The 14,101-nt window shown below is 42.9% G+C and overlaps 1 protein-coding gene across 4 annotated transcripts in view; it reads right to left on the bottom strand.

The window, feature by feature from the left end:
* Positions 1 to 14,101, bottom strand: part of uqcc1 (ubiquinol-cytochrome c reductase complex assembly factor 1) — a 185,901-nt gene that overhangs the window by 157,392 nt on the left and 14,408 nt on the right. For all 4 annotated transcript variants that reach the window (XR_011883227.1, XR_011883226.1, XM_072244118.1 and 1 more), the window contains 2 exons: positions 12,701 to 12,835; positions 7,355 to 7,462 (listed from right to left, as the gene is read on the bottom strand). Coding sequence is in view for 2 of the 4 variants with exons in the window: in XM_072244118.1 (XP_072100219.1) it covers positions 7,355 to 7,462; positions 12,701 to 12,835 (243 nt within the window). In the remaining 2 variants the exon portion in view is untranslated. The remainder of the gene's footprint in view (positions 1 to 7,354; positions 7,463 to 12,700; positions 12,836 to 14,101) is intronic.

The raw sequence follows: 14,101 nt of genomic DNA, 5'->3' as shown, positions 1-14,101 counted from the left end.
TTTGTCTTCATTTTCACATTGGTTGTTTGTTAGTCTTCTCCATGAGTGGGTATAGCCGCAGGGCAGAGGAGGCTTGAGATCAGACTTCCTTCTCCTAGATGCACTGCCAGCCACAGCTAACGAGCCCCATCTGCCCGAAAGAACTGGTTTTAAGGCGCCAGTAACCCACCTCCTTCTGTCAGTGGAAATGTTTTACTGGGTTTAGTAGCTAAACCACACATGAAGGCGAGGAGGTCGCTTGGTTGTCAGAGGCTATTTGAGATGCAAGCCATTGGGAACATTTAATAGGTAATGGGAGCTTATTCCTATTGCTGCCATAGGCTACACCCACTCATGGAGAAGGTTACGGGAGTAAACCCTGAGGAAAAATCCGGAGCTGGAGTCCCTAAGGCAGTCCAATGTTGAGTTCAACATTGACCGGAACTCCTGTGACTCTGCTGGTGCCAAGCAGTATCGCTCTCTGTATTTCCTTTAGATTCATCAGCTGCGTACAGAGGGGGAACTTGCTGCATGGACAGCAGCTCTCCATATTGTTAACACCTTAGCTTGCGACCCTGACCAACAGAGGGCCACAAAGGTAATTGTCAATTTCTTTATGCATAGTTTTCAGAAATTCTATTTCAATTCTTTATTTTCCTATAAATGCCTGCAAGAAATTGCATCTCAAGGAAGTATATAGTGACATACACATACTTTGATAATAAACTTACCTTGACTTTGGATTCCTGATTCAGAGACGTGACTTGGAATTTAAATTCAGATAATTAAGTCCATTTGGAATGAAAAGCTAGTTTCAGTAATGTGACCACATAAATGACCAGGCTGCTGTAAAAACACACCTGGCTCACAAATGTCTTTCAAGGGGAAAAAAATCTACCATCCTTGCCCAGTCCTGCTTGTTTCTGACACCAGGCCTACCAGTATGGATGACTGCCCTCTGAGAAGGCTTAGCAAGTCACTTTGGTCAAAGGAACATTAGGTTTGGGCAATAAACTCAATTAGACCACAGGACATAGGAGCAGATTCAGGCCATTCAGCCCATCAAGTCGGTTCCGCATTCCATCATGGCTGATTTATTACCTCTCTGAATGGTACTGTCTTGCCTTCTGCCCATAACCTTTGACACCTTTAGTAATCAAGAACCTATTTTAGGAAACATCCTCTCTGCATTCACTCTATCTAGGCGAGAGGTTCCACAGACCCCTTGCTTAATGGCATTGGACCATGTCTTAAAAAAGGTTGGGAACCCCTAATCTAAGTCTTTTTATACTCAGTAGGTTTCAATGAGATTCCGCCCTCATTCTTCTAAACTCCAGTGATTACAAGTGCAGGGCCATCAAACACTCCTCACATATTAAGCCTTACCAGCAACATCATCGCACAAACAAATAGATCTCAACTGGTTGTAAAATTTTACCAAATCGCCACTTGACATTCTAGGTACTGAACCCTGGTTAGCGTAAGCTTTTCGTCTGATTTATTACTAGTCATATATTGCCCATAGTTTAGCTGCACTCATCATCTGTTAACTATTTCAATTTTATGTCCAGATCTAGTATGCCCATAAATTATCGCTCCAGCTTAGAGAGCTGGGCCAACAATGCTACATGATGTCTTAAATCTACTTTTCCCTGTATGCAATTTATACTCATCATCGTTTTCATACAGAACATCAATCTTGTGGAATTTAGACTCCAGTTATTTCATCAGAATATACTCAGTGGCCACTTTATTAGGTACGCATGCTCATTAATGCAAATATCTAATAAGCCAATCATGTGGCAGCCACTCAATGCATAAAAGCATGCAGACATGGTCAAGAGGTTCAACTGTTGTTCAGACCAAACATCAGAATGGGACAGTAATGTGATCTAAGTGACTTTGACTATGGATTGATTGTTGGTGCCAGATGGGGAGGGATGAGTATCTCACAAACTGCTGATCTCCTGAGATTTTCACGCACAACAGTTTCTAGGGTTTATAGAGGGTGGTGTGAAAAACAAAAAACATCCAGTTCTGTGGGCAAAAATGCCTTGTCAATGAGAGACGTCAGAGGAGAATGGCCAGATTGGTTTAAGCTGACAGGAAGGCGACAGCAATTCAAATAATCATGTGTTACAACTGTGGTGAGCAGAAGAGCATCTCTGAAGCGTATGTCGAACCTTGAAGTGGACGAGCTATAGCAGCAGAAAACGACACAAACACAGAAATACTCTCAGTGGCCACTTTATTACACACCTCCAATCTGCACGTGTCATACTGTGAGGACAAGTCTTAGAGCAAACATAGGCTTTAATACTTAAGCCACTGACAGTTTGACAACAACATATTTGTTGTGTTGGCACACCTGTTTCATATTTGACTTATGTTGACGTTACCTACCATGTAGTCTGCACTATTTCCCCTGGGGCAATTTTGAATGTCTATATAATCAATAATATACTTTTGAACTGGAAGTTAGTTACCCAGTTTATCGGAAAACTCAGTTAGAATGCGATTCTTCTTGCACTCCAGGCTGTACTGTCAGTTTGCAGTTGGCGAGCATCAAGCAACACCAACAACAGTTCAGTGGGCTGGAAGCCTGGCAACATCAGATGTTTAGACTCCATTTCACTGAGACCAAGACCGAAGTCGAGATCAATGGTGCAGATGCAGCATGAAGGGAGTGATCGCCGTGGTACTAAATTTCCAAAAGAAACCTTAAAACAAGATCCCATGACTATTGAACAGACTACTTGTACGATAAGATGGATCCTTGACCTCACTCTACAATGTCATTAAAAGGCAGCATCCATAAATAGGGACCCCCACAACCCAGTACATGCCGTCTTCTCATTGTTACTATCAGGGAGGAGGTACAGGAGCCTAAAGACACAAATACTTAACGTTTTAAGAACAGTGTCTTCCCATCCACTATCAGGTTTCTGCACAGACAATAAATCTATGAACAGTACCTCAATATTTTTGCACTACTTATTTAATGACTATAAATATATACATTTCTTCTAATTTATAGTATTGCAGTATACTGCTGATGCAAAACAATAAATTTCATGACAATTGTCAGTGATAACAAACATGAGTCTGATCCTTATTTATAATTAAAGATTGAGATTAAAGATGAGCTTTGTCACATGTACATCAAAACATCCAGTGAGGTGCACGATTTGTGTCAAGGAAGTGCTGGGGGCAGCCCACAAGTGTTGCTAAGCTTCGGGCACCAACATAGCATGCCCACAACTTACTAACCCATACATCTTTGGCATGTGTGAGTGAGGGCCTATTCCGCACTGTATCACTGAATAAACAAACAAACTGAACCAGAGCGTTTAGAGTAGGGGTCGGCAACCTTTTTGCCTCTGTGGGCCGGGTCGCGTATTAATGAGTGGACAGTGGGCCAGATAACCATATAACAATTACAGCACAGAAACAGGCCATCTCGGCCCTTCTAGTCCATGCCGAACTCTTACCCTATCCTAGTCCCACCGACCTGCACTCAGCCCATTACCCTCCATTCCTTTCCTGTCCATATATCTATCCAATTTAACTTTAAATGACAACATAGAACCTGCCTCAACCACTTCTGCTGGAAGCTCATTCCACATAGCTACCATTCTCTGAGTAAAGAAGTTCCCCCTCATGTTACCCCTAAACTTTTGTCCTTTAACTCTCAACCTATGTCCTCTTGTTTGAATCTTCCCCACTCTCATTACCCTCCCTCAGAGACATTTATACTGGCAGACTTCAAAAGAAGGCTACTTGTATTTCAAAGGATCCCACTCATCCTGGACATCACCTGTTTTCATAGAAACATAGAAAATAGGTGCAGGAGTAGGCCATTCGGCCCTTCGAGCCTGCACTGCCATTTATTATGATCATGGCTGATCATCCAACTCAGAACCCCGCCCCAGCCTTCCCTCCATACCCCCTGATCCCCATAGCCACAAGGGCCATATCTAACTCCCTCTTAAATATAGCCAATGTACTGGCCTCAACTGCTTCCTGTGGCAGAGAATTCCACAGATTCACCACTCTCTGAGTGAAGAAGTTTTTCCTAATCTCGGTCCTAAAAGGCTTCCCCTTTATCCTCAAACTGTGACCCCTTGTTCTGGACTTCCCCAACATCGGGAACAATCTTCCTGCATCTAGCCTGTACAATCCCTTTAGGATTTTATACGTTTCAATCAGATCCCCCCTCAATCTTCTAAATTCCAACGAGTACAAGCCCAGTTCATCCAGTCTTTCTTCATATGAAAGTCCTGCCATCCCAGGAATCAATCTGGTGAACCTTCTTTGTACTCCCTCTATGGCAAGGATGTCTTTCCTCAGATTAGGGGACCAAAACTGCACACAATACTCCAGGTGTGGTCTCAGCAAGGCCTTGTACAACTGCAGTAGTACCTCCCTGCTCCTGTACTCAAATCCTCTCGCTATAAATTCCAGCATACCATTCGCCTTTTTCACCGCCTGCTGTACCTGCATGCCCACTTTCAATGACTGGTGTATAATGACACCCAGGTCTCGTTGTACCTCCCCTTTTCCTAATCGGCCACCATTCAGATAATAATCTGTTTTCCTATTTTTGCTACCAAAGTGGATAACTTCACATTTATCCACGTTAAATTGCATCTGCCATGAATTTGCCTACTCATCCAACCTATCCAAGTCACTCTGCATCCTCTTAGCATCCTCCTCACAGCTAACACTGCCACCCAGCTTCGTGTCATCCGCAAACTTGGAGATGCTGCATTTAATTCCCTCATCCAAGTCATTTATATATATTGTAAGCAACTGGGGTCCCAGCACTGAGCCTTGCGGTACCCCACTAGTCACCGCCTGCCATTCTGAAAAGGTCCCGTTTATTCCCATTCTTTGCTTCCTGTCTGCTAACCAATTCTCCATCCACATCAATACCTTACCCGCAATACCGTGTGCTTTAAGTTTGCACACTAATCTCCTGTGTGGGACCTTGTCAAAAGCCTTTTGAAAATCCAAATATACCACATCCACTGGTTCCCCCCTATCCACTCTACTAGCTACATCCTCAAAAAATTCAATGAGATTCGTCAGACATGATTTTCCCTTCACAAATCCATGCTGACTTTGTCCGATGATTTCACCGCTTTCCAAATGTGCTGTTATCACATCTTTGATAACTGACTCCAGCAGTTTCCCCACCACCGACGTTAGGCTAACCGGTCTATAATTCCCCGGTTTCTCTCTCCCTCCCCTCTACCTTCTGGGAAGAGATACAGAGCACTAAGGACGAAAACAAAGAGACTCCTTAACAGCTTCTACCCACAAGCAGTGAAATGTATAACGCCCCCTTCCCTTCTCCTGCCCCCCTCCTAAGACGGCGGCAGCTAAATGCATCACACTTCCAGGAATGGCAGGTATGCAATAGTCCTACCCCCCCACCCATATATTATTAATTTTGGACTGCACTCCTGAGGTTTTAGAGTTTATTTTATGTATATATTCTTCGTCATGCTGCAAAACATTGAGCTGCTAAACTGTGTTTCATTGCTCCACAACAATGACAATATTCTTCTTCTTCTCCTCAATGGAAAAAGTCTAACCACGTCAACTCTATCAATCCCTTTCATAATTTTAAACACCTCTATCAAGTCCCCCCTCAACCTTCTACGCTCCAAAAAATAAAGACCTAACTTGTTCAACCTTTCTCTGTAACTTAGGAGATGAAACCCAGGCAATATTTTAGTAAACTTCCTCTGTACTCTCTCAATTTTATTGCCATCTTTCCTATAATTCGGTGACCAGAACTGAACACAATACTCCAGATTTGGCCTTACCAATGCCTTATACAAATTCAACATTACATCCTAACTCCTATACTCAATACTCTGATTAATAAAGGCCAGCAAACCAAAAGCTTTATTCACCAACCTATCCACATGAGATTCCATCTTCAGGGAACTATGCACCATTACTCCTAGATCTCTCTGTTCTACTGCATTCTTTAATGCCCTGCCATTTACCATGTATGTCCTATTTTGATTAGTTCTACCAAAATGTAGCACCTCACATTTTTCTGCATTAAACTCCATCTGCCATCTTTCAGCTCACTCTTCTAACTGGCCTAAATCTCTCTGCAAGTTTTGAAAACCTACCTCATCATCCACACCACCTATCTTAGTATTATCTGCATACTTACTAATCCAATTTACCACTCCATCATCCAGATCATTAATATATATAACAAACAACATTGGACCCAGTACAGATCCCTGAGGCACACCGCTACACACCGTCCTCCAATCTGACACACAGTTATCCACCACTACTCCCTGGCGTCTCCCATCCAGCCGCTGCTGAATCCATTTTACTATTTCCATATTAATGCCCAACGATTGAACCTTCCTAACTAACCTTCCGTGTGGAACCTTGTCAACATCCACCGTTTTACCCTCATCAACTTTCTTAGTAACCTCATCAAAAAATTCAATAGGATTTGTCAAACATGACCTTCCACGCACAAATTCATGTTGACTGTCCCTAATTCAGACCCTGTCTATCCAGATAATTATATATACCATCTCTAAGAATACTTTCCATCAAATTACCCACCACTGACGTCAAACTCACAGGCCGATAATTGCCAAGTTTACTCTTAGAACCCTTTTTAAACAATGGAACAACATGAGCTATACGCCAATCCTCCGGCACCATCCCCGTTTCTAATGACATTTGAAATATTTCTGTCAGAGCCCCTGCTATTTCTACACTAACTTCCCTCAAGGTCCTAGGGAATATCTTGTCCGGACCCGGAGACTTATCCACTTTTATATTAGATAAATGCCATAAAAAACTTGAAATATGGGAATTATCCATTTAAATACATCTAGTTATGCTTTGCCTCAAATTAATGAATAACACATGCTAGAAAATCATTTGCGCTAAAGGTTGCCTACCCCTGATCTAGAGGACACACACATGGCGATGGAGAGACCATACAAACTCCTTACAGACTGCTGCAGGAACCGAACCCTGAAAATCACCCCGTTAACCTCTACGCTACTGGGCCACCCATGAGTCTGAAGATCCCACTGAATGGCTCAGAAACAGCTTCTTTGCCTTCACCATCGGATTTCTGAATGGTCAATGAACACAACCCAATTAGTCCATTTTGTTTTGCATGATCTCTTTTTGTAATCTATATTCATTCTATGTCTGCTCTGTACTGCTGCCATAAAAAAAAATTTCACAGCATACACGTCAGTGTTAATAAATCCAATTCTGAACACCACAGTGTTAGAACCCACTTTTTTTTAAAGGAGAGACCGCACAACTTCCAAAATCTCCCACATGCATTAGTATAAAACAAAAGCAGTACCCATTTGCTGTACTTCAGAGGTCCAGTGAATCCTAACGCTTCTATCAGTTTGGTGAAGGGTCCAACTTCTTCCTCAACAGGCTGGGCTGTATCTTTCACATTGTAAAACTGTCAAAAACAGAGCAAACGTGTCAGCAATAGGTCAGCAGAACAATGCTTATTTATCAAAGCATGAAATCAAATGCCAGGGACAACAATAGCCAAACATGCACTAACAAGCCACTTCACAGGAACATTATCAGACAAGAGTCAATATTGGGCCAGAACAGAAGATACGAGACAATCAAATGCTTTGCAAAAGATTAGGCTTGAAGGAATACTTTGCTGAGGGTATTCCTCCAAATATTGAAAAGCCTAGATAGGGTGGACTTGGAGAGGATGTTTCCAATAGTGAGAGTTTAGGACCAGACTGCACAACCTCAGAATACAAGCAAGCCTCTTCAGAACAGACATGAGGAGGTATTTCTTTAGCCAGAGTGAGGCTGTGGAGGCAAAGTCATTGGGTATATTTAAAGCTGAAGCTCATAAGTTCTTGAACGGTCTGGATGTCAAAGGTTAGGGAGAGAAGGCAGGAGAATGGGGTTGAGAGAAAAAATAAATCAGCCAAGACTAAAGGGTTGAACAGACTCAACAGGCCATTTGCCCAATTCTACTCTATGTCTTATCAGACATCCCACCTTGCAAAAACTCATTTCAGGGAGGTAGCACCATCAATTTGTGGGAGACTTCCGGAACTTCTGGGATAGGTGGGATGTCTGCAATAGAGTAGCTCCTTAGCAGCTAGCCAGCTAGTTCAAATAACGTTCGCTATGCTAATGAACGAATGACACCCGTTAAACTCACCTCAACATGTCTTTTACATTTTAACCCACCATGAGCAATAGAAAAGTCACTGTTGCAAACAGTGCAGCGAGCAACACTGTCATTATTTTTGACCCCTATTAGGCAGGAGTACACTTTAGTGTAGTTTGGGGTGATGTACATTTTATATTTTCTTTTTTTGGAACACTCTGCCACTCTGACTTTTTTGGGAGATCTCTCTTTCTTTCTTTCTCTCTCTCTCTCTCTCTCTCACTCGCTCTCTTGCCCTTGCTTTCTCACTCCTGCGCTCACTCACAAAAATATCAATTTCTGGGACACTGTATATAATTTGTGGGCATCAGGGAGCTACTATTAATATGCGGGAGACTCCTGGAACTTCCAGGAGAGGTGGGATGTCTGTCTTATAGTCTTATGACACAAGTGCATAGATCTGTAAGGAGGAAATTTTAACCATGGATTGCTGAAAACATGACTACCAGTGACAAAGGGGTGAAATCTGGAGAGTGTTTAAGAGGCTGGAACTGGAGCTGCACAAGTATTATAGTTTGGAAGTCATTACGGAGATAGTGAAGGACAAAGCCAGGAAGGAATGGGGAAAAGAAATTTAGAACTTACTAGGAGGAATCACTGGTTCAAAATCATTGTTAAAGTAATTATCAAAGTATGCACAAGTTACCATCTACTACCTTGAAATTCATTTTCTCGCAAGTATTTATATGATAATAAAGAAATAGAATACAATTGATGATCAACTATACATAAAGACTGACAAACAACCAATGTTCAAAGGAAGACAAATTGTGCAAATAACAAAATAAATAACACTGAGAATATGAGTTGTTGAGTCTTTGAAAATGAGCCTGATTGTGGAATCAGAGTTGTGGTGAGTGAAATTATCTGTGCCAATTCAGGAGCCTGATGGCTGTAGGGTAATAACTGTCCCTGAACCTGGTGGTGTGGGATTCTTTACCTCCTGCCTGATAGTTGTAGGGAGAAGAGAGTATGGCCTGGGAGGTGGGGTTGTTGACGGTGGATGCTGCTTTCTTGTTTCAGCGATCCATGTAAATGTGCTCAAAGGTGAGGAATTCTTTGTGCCCATCATTTTCCATCACAGGGAAGTAAGTACAGCACAAAAACAGGCCCTTCAGCCCATCTCTTCCACGCTGAAAACATTTTAATTGCTTACTCCCATCAACCTGCACAGGAACCATAGCCCTCCATACCCCTACTTTCCATGTACTTCTCTTAAACGTTGGAATCAAGCTCGCATGCAATTGTAGCTCATTCCACAATCTCACAACCCTCTGAGTGAAGATGTTTCCCCTCAAGTTCCCCTTAAACTTCTCACCTTTCACCCTTAACCCATGACCTTTGGCTGTGGTCCCCACCTAACCTCAGTGGAAAAAGCCTCTATCTATATCCTTCAAAATTTAATATAGCTATCAAATATCCCCTCCAGATTTTTCCACTCCTGGACATTAGTGTTCCTATACTAGACTGTGGTACAACCAGTTAGGACATTCTCCACTGTGCATCTATAGATGTTTGCTGAAGTTTTAGGTGACTTGCCGAATCAATGCAAATATCTAAGCAAGTTGTTGTGCCTCCTTTGTGAGGGCACTTACATGCTAATTCCAGGACAGATCGACTGATATATTAACACCAAGAAATTTACCGACCCTCTTCACCTCTGATCCCCTAACGAGGACTGACTCATGGACCTCCGGGCTTTTTACTATAGTTGATATGGTGTTGCTGACGTTCATTGACAGTTTCTGGTGAAAGTGATGTGGTGCAAGTCAGCAAGCCGAGTCCTGGGGAAGCAGACAGAAGTGGATAATAGAGCAGGAAGTGGTATCCCTGAGCGAACAGATTCTGATATGGGGAAAGGCAGAACAGCCAAAATCCGTGCTGAATTTTCCAGAATTTCCTGCATTTGGATCAAATCTAAATTCCTTTCACTGACATACTTGCACTAATCTTGCCAAGTCTCCTCAGATTTATTATTATTCAATTATGAGATATAGGCATTGCTGGCAAGGACAGTATTAAATTCTCAACCCTAACAGGTGGTGTTGAGCTGCCTCTTTAACTGCTGGTGCTCAGGGGCTGCGGGCTGAGCAGTTCCAGAATTCAAACCAAGCAACAAGGAAGGAACAACAAAATATCTCCATGTCAGAATGGTGTGGAGAACTTGCAGACCGTACTCTAATGTCTGTTGTTCCTCTCCTCCTGGATTGTAGGTCACAGGTTTTGGACGGTGCTGTTTATGACCTCAGATAAGAAGTAAGCAGTGGGACTTCAAATGGAGAAAACATGGGGTGGAATGCAGCAGCAGGATGCTAGAACCAGAAAGGCTAAACTCAGCTCAAGGGGAGGCGTGGTAGTGTAGCCGTTAGCACATTGCTTTATAGTGCCAGTGGCCCGGGATCAATTCCCACCGTAAGGGGTATGTACTGTACGTTCTCCATTTGTCCACATGGGTTTCCTCCAGGTGCTCAGGTTTCCTCCCATGTTCCACAGATGTATGGGTTAGTAGGTTCACAAACAGAAGAAAACCTGCAAATGCTGGAAATCCAAAGGAACACATACAAAACACTAGACGAACTCAATGGGTCAGGCAGCATCTATTGAAAAGAGTAAAAAGTTAACGTTTCAGGCCGAGTTCCTTCATCAGGTTTAATAGGACAATTGGTCACATGAATGTAAGAGAGCAGTGTGGGCCTGTGGACCAGAAGAGCCTGCTACCGTGTTGCATCTCAAATAAAATAAATAAAAATAAATGGTGGTCAGTATATGGACTGAACTGCAGGGAAAGTGATGGAGGCTGGTACATTCATTTATTCGTCTTGTACTGTGTCATATAACATGGCCTATCATGGCCTATTCATGAAGATGACTGTTCTTGGCAAATTTTTCTACAGAAATGGATTGCCATTGCCTTCTTCTGGGCAATGCCTTTACAAGATGGGTGACCCTAGCCATTACCAATACATTGTCTGCCTGACGCCAGTGGTCGCATAACCAGGACTTATGATATGCACCAGCTGTTAACAAGACCGTCCGCCACCTGCTCCCATGGCTTCATGCGAACCTGATGAGTGGGGGAAGGAGGGTCTAAGCAGTACTACACCTTGCACAAGGATGACCTGCAGGCCAGTGGAGGGAAGCAGCGCCTTACAGCTCCTCCGGTAGAGACATATCTCTGCTTCGCCACCGAGCAGGTACATTAACAACATTTAAAAGGCATTTAGACAGGTGCATGGATAAGAAAAATTTATGGGCTAAAAGTGGGACCAGCTTAGATGGGCATCTTGGTTGGTAGGGCTGGTTTCTGCCCCATATGATGCTTTGACATACACTGGCTAAATAAAGCTTCATATTGGGTTGTGGCTTTGTACAAATTAAAAACGAACTCAGATTCCCTTTTGAACTGTCCAATACATTAAGTAATTCACTTTAATCTGTGATGGAAATTCAGCACATTCAAGTCAAATTCAAGTTTATTGTCACATGTATCCATCTAAACGAAATATTAGTCCTCTGGGGCCAAGGTGCAAACCACAGTACATAGAGTCACACACAGCACATATAGTTGCAATACAGCGCATCCAGTCACAAAATAATATCAGCACAAGCCCATGTGTGGCATAGCCTGGAGAGTGCCAGGTTGACATAAAGTGTGAGGTACATGATTATGTGAGACAGTATAATGTCACTGACACTATCATAATAAAACAAGCAGTCGTATAAATATGTAAAACAGCAGCAATAAAAGATAAAAAGTGATCAGCGCAGAATGAGAGCGTGTCTGTGAGTAGGGGAGTGGGAGGAGAGCATTCAGACAGGGTGTACATGTGTACCGGATCACAACAGGGTATTAAGAAGCCTAACAGTCACCCCTCCACAACCAATAACGTTGAATTAGAGTCATAGAGCATCATGGAGAGGTATAGCACAGAAGCAGGCCCTTTGGTCCATCTAGTCCATACTGAAAACATTTAAACTGCCTACTTCCATCGACCTGCACCAGGACCATAGCCCTCCATACCCCTACTATCCATGTACCTATCTACTACTACTACGTCGACTCAGGCCTGGGGGGCCTATCCAAAGTTCTTTTAAGTTTTGAAATTGAGCCCAAGTGCAGCACTTGTGCTGGCAGCTCATTCCACATTCTCACAGCCCTCTGAGTGAAGACGTTTCCCCTCATGTTCCCCTTAAATTTCTCACCTTTCACCCTTAACCTCAGGTTGTAGTCCCACCCAACCTCAGTAAAAAAAGCCTGGTTGCCTGTATACCTGTCGAGTACAGATATCTAGGATACAGAGTTGGGGAAGGTGACGATTAATTATCTAGTCTCGAGATTTTTTGCTTTGAATTGCAAATAAGCTGATAAATAGCTTGGCAACAGGAATATTTCAGTGTCAAGGAGCTATCCTGAGGTTTGGGGGAGGAAGCAGATGGTTTTGAAGCTTTGCATGATTTTTGTACAGATCACACGCTTCCCCTCACAGAACTCACCCTTGGTGTGGAATGCCCAGCCCAGAATGGCAGTGGCTGTCCAGGTGTTGCACGCAATAGCCTACTGCCCAAGGCAGGGCTGCCCAGCATGAAGATATTGATGCCACATCCTGCACTCTGCCGCAACATACGGAGCTGAAAGAAAACGAAAAGGCAAATCAAATCTACGTAGTGCACAAATACCAAAAACCTGTCCGCTGCTCTGATCAGTGGAAGTGAAAGGACAATGGCCACGTTTCCCCCATCACATCACCTACTGTGAGTTCTTGCTCGTGCTCAAAGGGAAGAGGAGTGTGTTCAGTTCTGGCGGATTCATTATAGGAAGGATGTGAAAGCTTTAGAAAGTGCAGAGGAGTCTTATCCTGAGACTGGCTGGATTAGACAGTATGTCTTATGAGGATAGGTTGAGCAAGAGGTCCAGAGGCTTTTCTCTCTGGAGAGAAGGATGACACGAGACTTGACAAGAGTCCTTTAAAATGGTAAAAGGCAAAGAGAGTGGATAACCAGAGACTGTCTCCCAGTGCTGAAATGGGCAATACCAAAGGTATTTGGAGGAAAGCTTAGGGAGGATGGCAGAGGCTTTGTTTTACAGAGAGTGGTGGGTACATAGAATATATTGTGAGGGTGCTGGCAGAAGCAAAAATATTAGGGACATTAAAAAACTCTTAGATAGACACTTGGATGATAGAAAAATGGAGGGCTATGGAGAAGGGAACGGTTAGATTGATCATAGATTAAGTTAAAAGGTCAGCATATTGTGGGCCAAAAGGGCTGTACTGTGCTGTAATATTCTATTTCCCCATTACTAGTGAATTTTACTTGTGCTCAGAGAAAACTGGAAGCAACTGTCCTCACCGGTTTTCACAGGTAAGAAATTATTCATCTGAATAATTGTGCCACCTTAAATTTCATCACCCATTCCGACTTCACACAGTGAGGTGAGTTTCCCATAGGTACCATCCAATATTCCAAAGCCTTCGTGATCCCCTGCAATTGCTGAAGTGCTAATACAGGACTTCAGTGTTGGAGCTCACTGCAAAGTTTAAATAATAACTAAATTTCAAACACCAGCTCACTTATGTCAAATGCGAAGGTTGAATGGCTCATGTACTCCCATGACGAAGCCACTTAGCTCATGCACTCTGTTTTGAAGAATGAGACGTCTTGACAGTAGCACAAGACAGTGGTGGAACTATAAACTGTTCCATTGCCATGACTACCTCCAGCTCTAAAGCAAGCCAAAATATACAGGAACACCAAAGAATTGAAATGCATCAGATCACTCGCTGACCACGTTCCAGTTGAAAACAATGAGAAGAATGGCCCTCCCTCTTTATTGCAACTTGCTACCAAATCGCAAAGGAAATTACTGGGGAAGGTTTTATATATGTAATAATACAC

The sequence above is a fragment of the Mobula birostris genome, chromosome 2 (assembly GCF_030028105.1).
Source record: "Mobula birostris isolate sMobBir1 chromosome 2, sMobBir1.hap1, whole genome shotgun sequence".
NCBI lineage: Eukaryota > Metazoa > Chordata > Chondrichthyes > Myliobatiformes > Myliobatidae > Mobula > Mobula birostris.
The sequence above is the reverse complement of the archived record's forward strand: the minus strand, read 5'-3'. Positions and strand labels throughout refer to the sequence as shown.